The 18,095-nt window shown below is 40.1% G+C and overlaps 1 protein-coding gene across 5 annotated transcripts in view; it reads right to left on the reverse strand.

Annotated features, from left to right (window-relative positions):
* Positions 1-2,215: 2,215 nt before the first annotated feature.
* Positions 2,216-18,095, reverse strand: part of LOC101844973 — a 37,519-nt gene continuing 21,639 nt past the window's right edge. For 4 of the 5 annotated variants that reach the window (XM_005091384.3, XM_005091381.3, XM_005091383.3 and 1 more), the window contains exons 4-7: positions 17,060-17,282; positions 14,220-14,400; positions 9,784-10,591; positions 2,216-5,498 (exon numbers count right to left, since the gene is read on the reverse strand). In XM_005091384.3, coding sequence (XP_005091441.1) covers positions 2,611-5,498; positions 9,784-10,591; positions 14,220-14,400; positions 17,060-17,282 — 4,100 coding nt within the window. In that variant the 3' untranslated portion in view covers positions 2,216-2,610. The remainder of the gene's footprint in view (positions 5,499-9,783; positions 10,592-14,219; positions 14,401-17,059; positions 17,283-18,095) is intronic. The other variant, XM_035973719.1, reaches the window with a different exon arrangement.

The following is an 18,095-nucleotide window of genomic DNA, read 5'->3' on the forward strand; positions in this document are numbered from 1 at the left end:
GGTGACCCGTACGGCAATAGTTCCAGGCTAAGAGGGACACAACATCCCATCCCAATAGAAAGAGAGAAATACTCAAGAAAAATGTCTCCCCACTCAGCAATTGAACCCCGGTCTCTTGCAAAGCAACAGCAAGGTGCGCAACACCAGAGGCGCCCATTGAATGGTTGTGATTGGATAGATTATTGTATTGTATTGTAACCTTTGGAACATTCAGTCAGAGTTTAAGGAAATGATTTCCTACGACAACTGGATCATGAGATCCCTCTGCTGAATCCCTTTGTTCTGCACACCACGACCCAGACAACGCCAGCAAGTTGTTGCATAATGTGTTATATCCAGTGCTTCCACCAGCTGAAGCTAATAAGTAAGGAAAATTCTGCCGGTGGTCTGGGGGCGAAGCCCCCGAAGAAAATGAATTTAAGTGCTTTTAGAGGGTTGAAAATGGCATTTGGGAGCCTGTTTGAAGAGATTGCCTGCAAAGCATAACATTATTTTTTCACCAACATTATGTCTTGTGTAATTTCCTCCCCAAGATCTACATAATTGCCATTGATGGCAATGTTTAAAAGCAGGTTCCCCTTCCATCGCTACTATAATTCAATTAATTTGTCATCACACCATTGATAGAAGGCAAACCTGGGAATAATGAATAGATATGTACCTTCACAATACAGTTACCCTGCGTATGCCCTAATTTTCCTTAAATTTCAAGCCTGAATGTCGCATGTCAAAACCTCGGAACACTACTTCAAATTATTCTTGACTTAAGTAGTTTTAGGCTGGTTTTGCCATAATTTCTTTCATCGCGGCCCTTTTAGCATTCCCGTGCCCTAGACGCGCAGATTTTCTAGCGGCGGCAACAATCTGAAGATAGACAGACGGAATGAGTGAATGATAGAAATGAGGAAACTGGCACAAAAAGTTCGCAAATTTTGAACAATCCACAGGTAAAAATGTACTGCCGACAAGCCCGCAATGAATGCATGGGGCATAGCGGTATAATGGCTGTTTGCAGGATATGCGCAATCTGGCAGGTCTCTAAAACATTAACTTATTGCTGAGAGAATTACCGTAAATATCCGTAACTTACACTAGTACTTGACGATACGAAGGCGAGTACGGATCTTTTGCTACGGAATTTCGGTAGTCCTACTCGCAGCTTTTTACGGAGGGAGTTGATAATGATGGAAGAACAAGTATGGAACTGGCAGAAAGTACGGATTTCCGTAAAAATACGGAAGAGTGGAAGCACTGTAAATCTGTTGCAGATGAATCGTGCTGACGTATGAGGTAACAATACCAAACACAATGTGAATCTCTCTCATAAAAGCTAATTTCGGTGAACGAAATTTACAGTCGTTTAATAGAATCTGCTATCAATCATCATCTAACCTCCCAGATGCCAATTTTTTTTCCTATGAACAAATTATTTCAATTTTTTCTTCAAATTTGGGACTTCAAAAATCTGTTTGCGATGCGCTTGAGACTATCTAATATTTTCCTAAATATTTATGACACTGTCTTGCAAAGTTTTCAGACATCCTTAGAATACTCTGTTCTAGTAGTTTCTATTTAGGTGAAAAAGATGCTACACCTAAAATAGGTCACCAACTTGATAGTTTTTCATCTAAATCACTTCCAGTATTTTGGAAAGCTACATATCCAGTCAGGAAAATTATTAGAACAACTTCACACAAAAATTTCTTTGCACAATTAGACATTGTCATAAATAATACAAGTGAAATCCCAATCTTGACTATGTCCAGGACCAGGGCCGAGCCAATATCCCGAGTATGTTTGAAACCACAGCTCAGTGAGTCAAAAACACATATATGTGTCTGTGACAAGAGAAATGTACCAAAAGTCGCCCCAGACCGTTTTGAGCTACAGGCTGATAATGACAAAAATCACTTTCTTGACTAAAATGTGTTTCCATTAAAAAATGATGGATCCACCATTTTTTTATAATGTGTTCGAAAGGGTTTTCATTGATTTGACTTTTAAATACTTTATTTTGAATTATTTTGAGGGTGGGTATAATAAAAACAAATAATGAAAACTGCTTTTAAAAGGTGTTAAAAATCTATTCTTGAAGCACGTTTTATCTTCCCTGTTTTACCACTGAAATTCCATTCATGATATTGATACCAACTGAATGCCGAATTGGAAATGAATTTTCCCGAGAATAAATACATTAAAATTTTTTTTTTTTTTAAAAGTTTGAATGTGTTCTCATGTTTGTTAAACTTAAAAGCTCATTTTCTCAAAATTATATTTTTATACCCTACCTCGCAAAAATGTGCAGTATCTCAAAAACTACTTGAGATCTAGATCTAAAAAATTCAAAGACCCCTGTCTTCAGCACTGAATTTTCTATAAGTATAAGGTACAATTCTTAATTCAAAATGGTCAAAATCCGACTTTTGGTACCTTTCTTTAGGCACACACACATATATTCCTATCATTATTAAAAGACAGTCACATTAGTCGCAACTTTCTAATAACAAACACAGAATCAACAAACTTGAGGGTCATGTCTGACAACGTTGTATGCGAGCTTCACTGTACAATTTGATCACTGGGAGAATAAAAACAGAAAAATCACAAATTTTAAATCTTAACATTCAACAGTGTCAAGCCTAGGGTACAAATTAACAGCAAATCTGTCTCTAGAGCCAAGAAGTCCCTCTCTGTTGTTGTTTTGTGAACATGTAGCAAGAAATTCTTCAAGCGATCCCCCATACGTCTCAAAATCTCAAGATCCTCTCCATCTGATGGACCTAAATACCTATGACAATCAAAAGGACCCTTCCACTCAGCATATGCCGTCAAAAGCAGAGAGACCAACGACAGGAAAGCAGAGTACTCCGTTTTACCAACCAGTCGTGACGCATCTGGCCCAAGGACCTCATCGTACAGAAACTGCGGAGGAGTCCAGTCAACTGGAAGTTCCAAGGTCTTTTGATCTACTGTGGAAATCCCCTGTTGAGAAAGACTGGTGTTCCACTTTGCCAGGGTAACTTCAGCACCATTGCTTAGCAGATCACACATTTCCTTTGATTTTGCTAACTGGATGGGCTTTAGGCCCCAGTCGTCCTTTATCTGTAACAACCTGGGTCCCCCATAATGGAGCAAAAGTTTACACACATCAAGGCTATCCTTTAGAACCGCAACATGCAGAGGCGTTCTGCCTTCCACGCCACGCGCGTTCAGATCCACTTTGTTGGTAACAGCATCCTGCACTTTGGACGACGGGTCAATTGTGCCATGGGCCGGGGGCACATACTTGAGCAGTACCTCCACACAGGCATGCCTGCCATGGTGACAGGCTTCGTGTAGTGGAGTCCAACCTGCATTGTCCCTGAGGTTCACATCAACTCCTGGCACTTGCAAAAGCAAACTCAATCTTTCTTGGTTATTTTTTATGGCTGCCAAATGTACAGCAGATTCACCCTTCCCGTTTCTTTTGTTTACTTTTCCCTCTTTAAAGGCCCCTGCACTCCTTAAAAAAGTTTTAAGAGGTGAGCCTTGGGAAGATTTAGAAGGAGAAACTTCAACATACCTATCCACAGATGAACTTTCAGAGCTCCTGGCACCTTCATGTGACATTCTCTGGGAAAGGTATGAAGAATTTCCTTCAGATCTGTATACATGCTGACTTTTATGACTCCTGTCAACTTCATGTAGGGGAGGCAAAAGAAAAAAATACTGCAACAGGATGGCTCGCAGACTGATTTTATCAATGCGGATACTCTCTGCCAAGAGGTAGTCATTGTAGGCGGATAGAATAGTGGCGAGCACAAGAACACGAAACCATGGAGGGTTCAGGCAGGAGAGAAGAGAAGGGAGGTCACTAGGATCTCTACCAGCACATGTGTCTTTCATCAGGCGACTCAACTCTCGGGCCAAGACCAGCAGGTCATGGTTGGACAGATGTGTCGGAGACTTCGTTTGCCAGCGAGCGCTAGCCATGTGTAGACACCGAGCAACGAGGCCAGCCAGAGACAGGAGAGCTCGATGTGAACGGCAGCAGAATGCTGGGGCTTTAAGAGCATTCCTCAAGGCCAGCACCAGCTCTTTGACACGGCCATTGTAACACACAGCACAACTATGCTCCCAGAATGCTCGAACAACAAGACAACTTTGCGGCTCTCTTGGATTTTCCGACAAAAGAAAATTGTTGAAGTTTATTTCAAACACTGAAACAATATATTCTAGAACAGAAATCAATGATTCCAACTTGTCATCTGTATGTGTCGATAAATGTTTGAGAACTCGTAGAAGAACAGACTCAGTACTAGACAAATCAAAAGCCTCAGCATAAGTTTGCACCAGATCTGGAGTCACAGGTTTGTGAAAGTCCAGCCAGGTTTTTAGATTGAAGCAAGCCCAAGTGGAAATGTGAAGCTCCTTTGAGCATGCCAGACAGACAATCTCTCGTAGAAGTCCTGGTGTGGGCAGCCGGGTGGGGCACGGTTGACTGTGTAGAAGGGCAATGTCCTCATAGTCCATCTCTCGTACTGCCTCAAGACATTGCTCCACCAATATGGGCACAGGCATCAGGCCCGCACTGGAAACCCTACAGCCAGTCATCAATGGGTAAGAGACAGGGTGAAGATCCACTCGTCCTGCCCCAGACGCACTGGTGGGTGTTTCAATATGACTCGAAGATGAATGTCTCTCGGGAAGGTGCTCACTCTCATTCGTGACATTCTCCATCTCTGAACAATAACCCAAACCCAGTTCAACAGCAGGTGGAATGCTTGAAGAATCTACTAGCTTTTCTAGCCTCAGTAAAACTCCTTTGGAAGTTTGCTCAAATTGCTTACTACATTCTGCAATAGATTCAGTTTGACCATTAACATCTTTAACCTCACAGTTAACAGTACCACATATCAGCTTGTTTTCACTCAGGTAAGTTTCAGCATTTTCACTTTGAGATGATGAACGAAATGAGTCAAGCAAAAACCTCTTAACAGTTGAGCCAACATTCTGTTTTGCCCCACCATCATCTATGGGTTCAGCCTTCACCCTCTTATCAGCATCGTCTGTCAAAATGATGTCATCATCTATGGGTTCAGCCTTCACCCTCTTATCAGCATCGTCTGTCAAAATGATGTCATCATCTATGGGTTCAGCCTTCACCCTCTTATCAGCATCGTCTGTCAAAATGATAATGTCATCATCTATGGGTTCAGCCTTCACCCTCTTCGGCTGTAGATCAAAAAGTGACCTCCGACAGCCACTCGCAGAAGATTTAGGAAGCGTCTCTGCATCAGCATCAGGATTATTTGTGGAGCAACTTTTTGTTCCACAATTCTTAGACACTAATTGACACTGTTGCAAGGAAGATGGAGAAGGATGAGATGGGTTGAGCTGTTTCCGGCTGTTTGTTGAGGTAGACGGCACCCTGGCAGAATCGATCATCTCCTTTGCTTCAGACTTCAGACCCACAGGACTCTCCCGCAGGAAGGAGGAAACACTTTTATCAGGAGAATCTGAGGGTGAAAAATTTGAATAGATTGTAAAATTCAAATGTGTAATTATTATATTCAGATCCTATAGTGAGTCGACATCCAGGTGTTAACCAGAGTTGCATCTCAGGCTGGACTAGTTAGGGACTACAAATCAACCTGAGAAACACAAGAGACAGCATCGTCTCCCTACATCAAACTAATGACACTGCCATAGAATCTGTGAAATCGTTGGCATACCTTGGCAGCCAGACAATATTAGCTGGTTACACCAAGAGATGGAAATCAAACTATCCATAGGTAAAGCTCACACAATCCCGTGACTGAGATATCTCGGTCAGCTTGCAGGCTGCGTTCAATCCCACGACCGAGATAACTCAGTTCTATAGTTTTGTTCCGTACTAGTTATTTCTTTTCGGAAAACGGTCTCAAGTTTCATATGAGGTAAATTTATTATTTCCCTGGCCAATTCTGTCCAGAGGGGGGCTGAATTTTGTTTCTACTGTCATTACACACAAAGAAATTGGTTTTTTTATAAAGGCACTCTCAGCACTTTTGTTTACACTGATCAGCTGAGCATGTCTCGCAATCTCTCTGCATTTCTCACACATACATTTTTTTTAACTCATGAAAGTATTCAACAGTCTTTATTATACATGACATACAAGATATAGATCTAGACACTCACAAGCATATCTGAATATCAATGTAGGCTTGCTCTTGCTCATTCGGCCATGAAAAAAAATTTTAAGCCTCCAAAAAAGCCAAATTTGTACAGAACCTCAAAGCAAAACTACTAAAGCTACATACTTCAAATTTAGTACGTCTAAAGATCCGTCTTAGGTTGTACTTTGCACCAACATTTTAAAGCAATTGTATTATATTTATGGTTCCTAGTGGGCCCTTACATAAGTGCCAAAATGACCGGTCTCAGGGTACAATTTCTGGAAAAACTGGGACTGAGTGAGTTAAGACGCCTTCAACAAAACTTAACAAAATCTGGAAAAAATAAGAAACTCAGTTCAAAGCTGAAGCTGAAACTACATTACATACAACTCAGATGTTCTGTTCGTAATTCTATGTGTCACGACACTGTGGAATCAGACTTTTGTCAGTTTTTGGACATATGAAATTATCATTGGTATCATCTTAAAGTTTGTTAATTTTTTTTAAATCTATCAATGAAACAAATATCCATCTGTCTTGAATAGAGGTGGACATATTTGTGACTGAAGGGAGTGGGGGTCGCCTGGTTTCAGGTTAATTTAACGAGAAAATGGCCGCCAAAGTTTGGTGACTTCAAAAGCTTGGGGGTCCTTGGAAACTGCAAATTTACATTTTTTGTGCCTTTGATAACCATTTTTCAGTAAAATCCCCACAGAAACATGTTTTTAAATGAACATGAGCCAATGACAGAAAATTCGGGGAAAAAACAGCCCTACTGCTAGAAAAATTATTTCTTTTATTCTATTATTTTGATGGACACCTGATGTTTCCACGATGCCTCACATAATAATAAATTTAATAATAATAATAATGGATTGCATTTATATAACAAATATCCACTTATACAATGCTCTATAATGCGCTTATCCTGCTCTATAATGCGCTTATCCTGTGTCAACTCCATATGACTGCGAGTCTAAAGAAAGAACAGAAAAGGCAGCTAGACTAATTTGACAACAGATGCCTCCTAAAAATCAGATGGAAAGACTACATTACAAACGAAGAAGTAAGAGAAAGACCCTCAACAGCAGGCACTAACAAACATCATGTGTGCAAAAGAAGAAAGCAGTGGCTTGGATATATTAATAATAATATATCACAACTCCCAGACACCAGAATTTCTTGTCAGGCTGGGTCCAGGAAAATTGGTGAGAAAGGGAGCAGAGGGAGATCATAGATGAATTGAAAATAAGACAATATCAAAAGTTCTGAAGCTGAAGACAAGAGGTGGAGTGATATCCGCGTACTGACTGCAGACAGATCTTACTGGTCGTCGATGACAGCTTCTTGTGTATCAAAATATGGGAGTGTCTAAGTCTAAAACGAGACCTTAATATTCTGATTGTCTGAATTTAAGAAATAAACACATAAACATTAGAATTACCATGTGGCACTTAGACAGATTAAAACAGACAGACAGAAACATCTGTAAGGCCTTTTCAACTCCTGTACATGATAATCATAATAAATTATATCGACTGCTAAGTGTTAGATTCTGCCATTGATCATTTTGAAGAGTAAGTAACATATGATAGAGTCTTACACTAAGCAGACGATAAAAAAACAATTCCCTGGTGATAAAGCAGCTTTAAAAAAAATAGGAAGAAATAAATAGCCTCTGTCAACCAGTGCTTCCACCAGCTGAAGCTGAAGAGTAAGGAAAATTCTGCTGGGGGTCCCGAGGGGGTTTCAGGGGGCGAAGCCCCCGAAGAAATTGAAATTTAGTGCTTTTAGAGGGTTAAAAATGGCACTTGGGCGAGCCTGTTCGAAGAGATTGCCTACAACCAATAAAATTGATTAGTTCGCCAACATTTTGTCTTGTTCAATTTTTTTCACCCACTACATCTTTCCATTGCTGGCATTGTTTAAAAGCAGGTTCCCCTTCCATTGCTACTATAATTCAATTAATTTGTCATCGCATGATTGATAGAAGGCAAACCTGGGAATAATGAAAAGAAATGCACCTTCACAATACAGTTACCCAGCATATACCCTAATTTTCCACAATTTTCACTTGTGAATGTTGCATGTCACAACCTCGGAACACCACTTCGAATTATTCTTGATTTTACTAGATTTAGCATAATTTATTTCATCATGGCCCTTATCGCGTTCCCGTGCCGTAGAATCTTTAGACTGATAATTTCTCTAGATCTAGATCTAGACAATAAATTTGCAAACAAGTTTCTTTCTGACAGTAATTTTCTGTCTAAGATCACAAGTCAATTTACTTGATCAACGCCAATATTTTCCAGCTGCGGCAACAGTCCGAAGATAGACGGAATGAGTGAATGATAGAAAGAAGGAAATTGGCACAAAAAGTTCGCCAGATTTTGATCAATCTGAAGGGGAAAGTGTACTGCCGACCAACAACGGCCGATTGCAGGAAATGCGCAATCTGGCAGGTTTCTAGAACATTAACTTATTGCCGAGAGAATTACAGTAAATATCCGTAGCTTATACAAGACGATACTAAGGCGAGTACGGATCTTTTGCTACTGAATTTCAGTAGATATCTAGTCCTACGCTGTCGCAGTTTTTTTTACGGAGGGAGTTGATAATGATGGAGAAACAAGTACGGAACTGTCAGAAAGTACGGATTTCCGTAAAAATACGGATGAGTGGAATCACTGCAACTTCAAAACCTCCCCTGATCACAGCATCAGAAAAAAAAGCAGTTAAAAAATTAAACGCATTTGAATAGCTTCAGAAGCTGCTGCTTTTTAAACAAAAAAATATGCATGCAGCATCAAGTGTTTGAGAGTGCTGCTTGTAAACCCTGTCTTTAAGAAACGCCTATATGAAAAACAATTAGTTCAAGTCCAGGCTGTGAGGAAGACATTTGAAAATCACTTTGAGGCTGATGACCAAGTCCTGGAAATTATCACAGAACCATGTCCGGACAAAAATATCTCTATGGGGTGTAGCTCCATCTTGCTATAAACCATGCTACTTCTTACAGCTGCTTCCTTTTAATGCCTTCCCAACATTTCTTAAGAACTGCAACATACTCTTCACTTGACGCACTAGCCATCATGCATTCTCCTCCTACTGGAGTGGACCAATTATAGAGTGTGGCAGCTGAGTGCCAGCCAGGTTGTTCACTTCACTTCTTCCACAGGACTCAAGCCTCAGGTCTCCTACTTGATGAGTCAGCTTTCTCACCGACATTTTAGGATGGGTGTCAATTAAGACCTTTACAAACCCGATGTTCTTTTTAGGGTAAGTCCTTGACCTTTGTGCTTTAAGCGTGCTTGGGTACATTATCTCATAAATAATCACATGAAATGTGAACACAGTATGCCCATGTTCTTAAAAAAATCACTTTTCAAAAAGATCTGTTCATAAAAAATGTATAAATTATTCAGGAAATACATACAAATGTTTTTTTGTGATCACCCTGTATGAAAGAAACAACTTATTAGACACAGAAAGACTGTAGCAAAAGGGAAAAAAAGGAAATTGGGAAAGAGAAAGGCGGAAAAAAGGCTACAGGAGTTGGAAGAGAAGGGTATTAGGAAAAAGGTTTAGGCACGAGGGTAAGATCAGAGGAGAAAAGATGGATAACGGACCAGTCTATTACCTGCACTCGTATCCTTAAAGAAGCCAAAGCGTTGGAGGGTCTGCTGACCTTGGATCAGCTTGGTCTTGGATGACTTTTTCTCTGACCGTCTTGTGTCCTTATCCCTGGAAGCCTGTGATGAGGACACTTGAGTATCAACCGACGTCTCTTCCACAGAGTCAAATTTCTTTTCCGTTTCGGTGGTTAGAGCATTACCAGGGCTCCTGGACTCCAATTCTGATGACCCCAACGATGCAACTAACTGGACACCCACTGTTGTCTTATCAGAGCCTGAAACACAATCCAAGATTGTAGAACACTCAATAACAGAAGAGGTCCCATCTGTCACTTTCAAACGCTTCAGGCCTTTGCCTTTCTGCCCTTCAACTTCAGGCTCTTCAATAAAATTTCTCTTTTGCCCTCTCACTGATTGACGCGGCAACACCATCGGAACATTTGGGTCCATATTAGAAATTGGAGTCCTTCCTTTGTTCTTCACTAGTACTCCCTCAATGACATCATCACATCTGTTGAGGCCATTAGCGAGTGTACAATTCGCAAGTCCTCGAAGAGTCTCGGAATCAGAGTCCTTCACAGAGACAACCACTGGTTTCTCTTCTCGGTCATCGTGTTCTGCACTCCCTTCCCCACTACTTTGGAAGGTGACTGCTGAACTTTCAGGGTCATCACACTCCTCAGCCCATGACGTCCCAACCATAGTCTGACTACGGCTGCCCTCTACAAGGTCACTGGATGCACTGCTGAAGTTATTTGTCCGTTGCAGAGTTTCTGAGGTGATCACATAGTCAAACACCTCTGGCTCCATCTCCTGGAAATGCATAAATAGACAAATATTCACATAATAGTTCGCTGTAGACAACTTGCAGCGAAAAAGAATACAAAATGTACGAGGAAAAAAGTTCAATTTCTTGTGACATGTACCACAGAAAGTAAATAAGTTCAGCTCGACATGTAGGCTATGAAAAAAATCCTGAACTTTTCTGACCCATAGAAACTTGTGCACAAGGACTCAAAATTTATTTATCATAATTGTCAAAAGCATCTGTTGTACCAAAACTATCTTTGCATAAAGGGATATAAGTCATTAAAAAAAATCCAGACAATATCAGAAATCCTGATTTCCAGATTTCTTCAGAAAAACCTCTGTTCTAAAATCCCAAGACATGGTCATATATACGAGAACCAGCAGTCGACTACCCCTGAGAACTAGCAATGGGAATGCAAAGAAGACAAGTAATAAGCTATTAATTTCTGATATTATTTTGCTGCTGAAGCTGCTGTCCTTTTAATTCTGTAATCGAGGCTGCCCACCTCAAAGTTCCCACTCCAGGTAAGTTCAGGATCAATATCAGGTATTTTGGCAAAAAATCAGGTAGCACAAAGACAAAAAAAAAAGAAAAAAGACGAACATTACCAAGGTACATTTAGTTGCTATTGCGTGCAGCTTGCTTTTCGTGATATAATGTAATCATTTTAAAATTTCTGTGTGCACATGTGTGTGTGTGTGTGTGTGTGTGTGTGTTTGAAGGTGAACAAGAACTGCAGTTCAAGGCATCTATCAATCAGTATTGAATGTGGATCTGTACACAAGATGAATGCCACACTGATTTCACTTCAAAACCTACAGCCCATACCAATAAAGACAATATTAAAACATATTTTCTTTTTTTTAGTTTTAGTAGAGGTTTTACGGCGCTCGCAACTGCATGAGGTCATATGAGCGCCAGAAGATTAGAGGCGTTACAAGAGAGTAACAAACATAAAATAGAAGGAGAGGAGATAATGATGATAGATGTTTGATAGGAAAGAAGGAGCAAACCACACCAGAGCACCCGCCAACCACCCACAACATATTTTCTGACAATGGCATATCCAAGAGGGCACTGAAAAGTCCTGTGTGGCTCAGGTAGGCTATGACGTACAATTTTAACAAGTTTTCCTTTAACCATTAAAAAAAACACCCAAAAAAAACCCCATGATCTGGAACAACTATCAAAACCATGTTTAGGTAACAGCAAGTTACGGATTTTAAAATACAAGCAAAACAAAACATGTTAAAGAAAAAAAACTTTATAGTTGGGCTCACATATGGCTATTGGTTTGAAAAGAAAAAAAAAAGAAGCTAAATCACAGTACCCAGTTTTAATCACCAGTGTTTACAAACAGTGGCAAGCTATCATGCCTACAAATAAGGCATTCAACATAGGGTGGCTAAGCTGCACAGTACTCTAATCATAGAATTTGGTTTCCAGATCTTATCCTTAAGTGCACCAAATAAAAATGTTTTTCCCTCCCAGCAAGATCCAGGGCAGGGCGTAAACTCCTGATGAAACTGAAATTTAGTGCTTTCCGAAAGTTGATAACGATATTTGTCCATTGCCACTATTCAATTTGTCATCGCACCATTGACAGTAGTATGCAAGTACGGGAACATCAATTTTGACAATACAATCACCAAGCTTGTACTCTTAAATTTTTCCTACATTCATGCACTCGATTGTTGAATGTCACAACTTCAGAGCACCCCTTCCACCTTTTTTCTTTTCTATATCCACAATGTTCTTCATCAACACACAGATTTTCCAGCCCCAGCAAAAACCCCAATATAGACAAGAAGAAGGAGTGAATGAATGGAAGGAGGAACATTAGTTATCGTGACTAGCCAGATTTTTGCAGATTTGCAAGTGAAAATGTATTATTGCCGCCCAACCCATAATGACTGCTTATAGGAACAATGGTTGAGTGTACGATATGAGCAATCCATTGCCAAGACTTACCTTAAACTTAAAGATCTGAGAAGTTATGGGGTAAATACGGATCCTTTACTACGAAATACCAATAAGCCAATACTATGATCTCTCTTTTTTTTTTAAACTGATGGGAGTCGAAATGATGATTAAAACACTGCAAAATGGGCCTTTTTTGTTTGTTTTACTATCAGCACCCATTGCAAATCCAGTAGTTTTGACACCTGTATCGGTATGGCACTAGAACAGGTGCAAAATCAGTAACTACCGGAAAAATTGTTAGACTAAGGCAGCCCTGTGTAATGTAAGAATTGAATACATGATCAAATCATAATATGCGACATTTTGTGGAGGACATTCAATTCAGGACTGAATTGAAATAAAGTAGAACATGACTATAGCGGCACCCGCTATCCCTACAGCGGGACCTTACCGGAATCCCCTTTTTTTTCCCTATGTAAACTCGCCGATGTCTGTCGCAGATCTGGCACTGGACGATGATGAAACTCAATTACTTATGTTTGGATATAGAGGGCCAAGGAAAGTCCCGAACTCGGATACAGCGTGAGAGATTGAGCAAGCTTTAGCTGGGGGGGCTGTATGCGGGCTCCAAAGAGGTAGTGAGTGGTGCGGCGTTGTGATTGGCTAGTCCAATGATGAGTGAGGTGGGGTAGGCGGTAGGCCTAAAGAGAGATGGTGCAAAGAGAGAGAGATGGTGTGGAGAGATGCAATACGTGAACCACTCCAAAAGTGATGTAGATCTATACAGTAGAATATGACTGTAGGGGCACCCGCTGCAGCAGGACTATCCCTACAGCGGGACCTAACAGGAATCTCTATGCAAACTCAATTACCTGTGCTCGGGTTTAACGGGGCAAGGAAAGGCCCGAACTATGATTCAGCGGGAGAGATCGAGAGAGCGCTAGCTGCGGAGAAGGGGGTTGTGGGGTGGGGGGCTGTATGCGGGAACAAACAGCGAGTCAGCGGTGGGGTGTTGTGATTGGCCAGTCCACTGATGAATAAGGTGGAACAGGCGGCAGAGATGATGCGGAGAGACACGTTAAGTGAGCAACTTGAAAATTTAAAGTAAGTGATGTGCTATAGCCTAGACGCTCAGTACCTTATAAGAGAGAGAGAGAAAGAGAAAGATGGTGCAGAGAGACGTGTGCCATAGCCCTTGGCTAGGCCACAAAGTAAATGAAGAGGAGAGCATGTAGTATGTGATTCCTGATTCGTTGAAATGCGGTCGTTGATGCTCAGGCATACACGCGCATCCACTTCACCAGTTCTACTGTAGGCCTACCGGTACGATAGACAGCACAAGCAACAAACCGAGAAAAAGATGGCTTCCAACAAAGACTAAAGGAATTGCTTCTCACTCTAATTAAAGAATTAAAGGCCGAGATAATCAATGAAGGTGACAATAAAAGGAAGACTAATGTAAAGCGCAAATTTTATTGATATGGAAGGGATGTAATCATGTAGATATTTATAAATTTTTCTGCAATTTCACATTTGCATTCCTATAAGCGGGAACTCGTCTACAGCAGGATTTTTTCTTCTGGAACCAAAAGTCCCGCTATAGCCGTGTTCTACTGTAAAAGTGAGCAAACAAACAAAAAAAAGTTACCCTTTCAGTAGAGCGTGCCACAGATACAAGTGACCAAGTAAAATGACAGGAAGACCCACCTTGATAATATAGTCCATGACGTACTCGTGGCTGATGCACAAGAGGCCAACGTCGCAGAGCTGTGGGGCAAGATGATGACTGGAGGGGTCCATGAAAACATAAGTTACGTCCGGCACTGACTTGCTCGCCTTCAATGGCAACTGCATGGGGATGATCTTGGCACCACCAAAGATCATCACTCTGATATGGGAAAGGAAAACATAAGAACAAAAGAGTAAGTTGTCTGAACACGAGATTCTTCTTGCAGCTGCCGACATCACAATTTATCATTCTGACACAAGTCACTTGTAGAAAGGCAGTCATGACACATTATATTATTATGATATTTTAACAGGTCATGAAATTCTGAAATGGGAGGAAAATTGCAAGTACACAATTACCTCATTTTTAAAAACTGTAATTGCTTGTGGAACAAGTTCAGTTTTCTAATTCAAGTTGTTTACTGGTTATTGCCCAGATTCTTTTAACCCTTTCGTTGCCAGGGGGTATGCGTTCCCATTGACAGCACTGAATTTCAGCTGAGCTCTTTTCTCAAGACAGATGTGCGGTCTTAGACCTAGATCTAGATTTAGAGCACTCGTGACACATTTTGGACACTGACATTTCGGACACTGGGTCTTCCATCATCACTTTTCTCACTTTTCTTATTCCCCATTTCCTATTTTACTCATAATTTCAAATAACCTGCAAAGCTACGTCGAAAAGTGAATTTATTTGACTTTTTAAAGTCATTTCGTTGTTTACATTTTACGAGAACATGCGGCCGCCCGCAAGCCGAGACCTATGTTTATCGATCGCTTGCTAGCCTAGAAGAAAAGCAGCACTAGCAAGTTTGGTTCCGATACGCGCACCTTTCATTCCCAAATATACAAATTTATGCGGGGCTTGTGGCTAAAACTCCACACAGAAGAATTCAAGCCAGGTTATTAGCATGACGTACATGTAACTTCATATAGGCAACCAGGAGTGGCAAATTTTGCCAACTTCCATGACATACATGGTATGGCACAGCACTAAAAATTACTCATAAGGCAACGAAGGGGCTAAAATAGAAAAGAATGAAAAATCAATGTTTCAGTCTGTCAGTCCATCCGCTTCATATTCTACAATACAGTAGACTTGCCTACTTTGAAATTTAAAAATCAGTAACAATTAGCATTTTTTCTCGTAACAAATGGTAAAATTCCGTAACATAGTATTGACTCTAAGGAAGACTAAATTTAACTGACTTACTTTTCACGTTTAGAAGCTAAAAAAAGTTACCAGTTTAAAGTCACAATTGCCAATAATTACTTACCTTGTAACTTGTACTTTCACATTTATATTCATTGATAAAATATCCTGTTTAAATATCTAAATCTAGATTTCTACTTAAAAACGATTGAATCGCACAATGCTGTTTAACTTGGTTCACTTCAAATTACTATTGCCGTTGTGACTTGCGATATCTAAGTGCGATAGCCTTAGGGGCTTTAGGGCCTAGATCTATCATTCACGCCACCTTTTGCTTTGTTTTCATTTTCAACATCACCCTTGACCTCTGGCCTTTGACAAGGGCTAGTGAGTCACTTAAAATATCAGACTTTAATGAAAAATGAACCATAGACTATTTGACCGCCTGACATAATCGTGACCAGGTGAACTCCCCATAAACCCAGCAGCATGGTCGCAGGCACCATGCATGTCACTCTGCGAGCCTACTATCTTGCACTCATTAGCAGCATTTACGCAGGATTAAAGACAGTTAACTGTGTTCGAAGTTGTGCTCCCCAGCTACCTGACCATAATTTTTTTTTTTTAATGGGGGAAGTTTTCCATAACATATTTCAGCTTTCCGTAACTCCTTAACCTATGCTATTTTCCCGTAACAATGACGGATTATCCGTAACAGTAGGCAAGTCTGATACAGGATTAGACTCATTCTGTACTAGTATGTTTTCAGTTACAATGATGACTAATTTTAAAGGTAACTGAACTGGCCGTATTGTAGGTCAGATATTCCCTTCACAACTGCAATTCTTAAATTTAGTTTCACTTTGTACTTTGTGTTGTTGCCACTAGATCTAAAAATGTGGGGTCTACAGTCTCTTGACCTAGATCAACATATGATCAAGATGATGAAAGATCTAAATTTTGCTAACTTCCAAAGACAATTGTCTTTCTTACCTATTTAGTGTCTATCTGGGCTCCCTGTCATCTCTTATGCATATCCATTCAGTGTCACTGTTTGAAATATTATATTGCAGGGCACTTTGTGCCTGTTGTATGCTTATATCATATGTGAGTCATCCATGCAGTCTCCTCTACATTAAATATTACTTAAGAATTCATTAAAGCTTCTCTTCAGCTTTTAGTTGATGAAATTTCACAACTCATAGCAGTTTTCATAATAAATTTTTGGACTTGCACTTTTGCAGAGGCTACTACTCATTTTAAAGGTCGTGAAAACTTAAATGAAATTTTAAAAATGCATTCATTTTTTAAATAAATTTTCAGATGTTTCTATGCCCCCATCAACACATTTTAGACCATTTAGGAGGCAGGCTTACCCTACACTGCCAAGGTCAACCCCCGCGGACAGGGACAAAATGTCTCAGCAGGAAGATCAAGATACTCAATAAAAATTCTCCTCACATGAGAATTGAACACTGCTATTTTTTTCATACAACAGCAAACCACCTGACCACTAGTACTACAGATGCCAGTATACAACTCCGAGTACAAAACAATATCAGTTTCATTAGCTTGAATTTTAAAACAAATACAAAACAAAAGGAACGGCAAAGTTCTATACAGCAGGCCATTAGCCTTGTGTCAGGAGGCTGCAGGTCATACATACCTTCTCAACTGCTGAAGGTTCTCTGGGCAAAGTAAGAGTGAAATTTGCCATCCTGAGAATGCGAACTCACTGGACATGCCGACCCTCCAGTGCCAACGGTTGTAGGCAGAGAGGAGTTCTGGAGGCTGATTATCATAGACGCTGAACTGAAAGTCATCCTCCTTCAGCCAATGGCCCACCATGTGACTGTAGTCAATGAATGCAAGGGATAGAACCCAGCACCCTACAGAGAAAAATTGCTTTGAAATGCAAATTGACCTGATTGCTGACAACAGAGAAGAAAAAAAAATCGATACTAAAAGACAGAGAAAACACAAGAGTAGTAGACAAAAATTTTGAAAAATTGGTACAAAAACTTTTTTCCTTAATGACCATGTTCCTCTTACTTTTCTGACCGCCCTCGCAGTTATCAATAATAAAACAAGTCACTTGCTATAGCAAATACATCACATCATATTGGCGAGGTTCATGCACTGTCTGCTGAAAACTTCAAACTACGGAAAAGCTTTCTCTTAGCCTTTGGTGCTCAGCTCATGTTTTAGTAGTTTTAGTAAGAGTTTTACGGCCCTCACAACTGCATATATGGTCATATGAAGGCACGAAAAAAGTTGGTTTTATTCCCACCGGTTCACTGCACAGCTTGATTCTGGTCAACACCTCTACTAAGATGCTGAAAATTCGATGTAAATAAATTTTTAATTTAAAATAACTTTTTAAATAACATTTAAAATGTTACCAAAACTCGACAAATTTTGCACAAATGACTTTCAAAACATGAAGCTCAAGCTATACAGCTATCATACGTTGAAGTGAGGAACAGTGCTATTTTCACATTTTGTTGAGAGAAAGTGTTCTTCCTACACTGAGATCCTTAAGCAAATCAAAATTTAATAAAGACCAATAAGTCCGTTGGACATTAGAAGGACAATCTAGAAGTTTACATATAAACTCAATGGCATGTGGACCTACGCTCCATTACCATTTTATTTCACGAAAAGCTGCTATCAGCATTTCTATTCATATCATAGTAATGTGC

This window comes from Aplysia californica, unplaced genomic scaffold, assembly GCF_000002075.1.
Source record: "Aplysia californica isolate F4 #8 unplaced genomic scaffold, AplCal3.0 scaffold00029, whole genome shotgun sequence".
Taxonomy (NCBI): Eukaryota; Metazoa; Mollusca; class Gastropoda; order Aplysiida; family Aplysiidae; genus Aplysia; species Aplysia californica.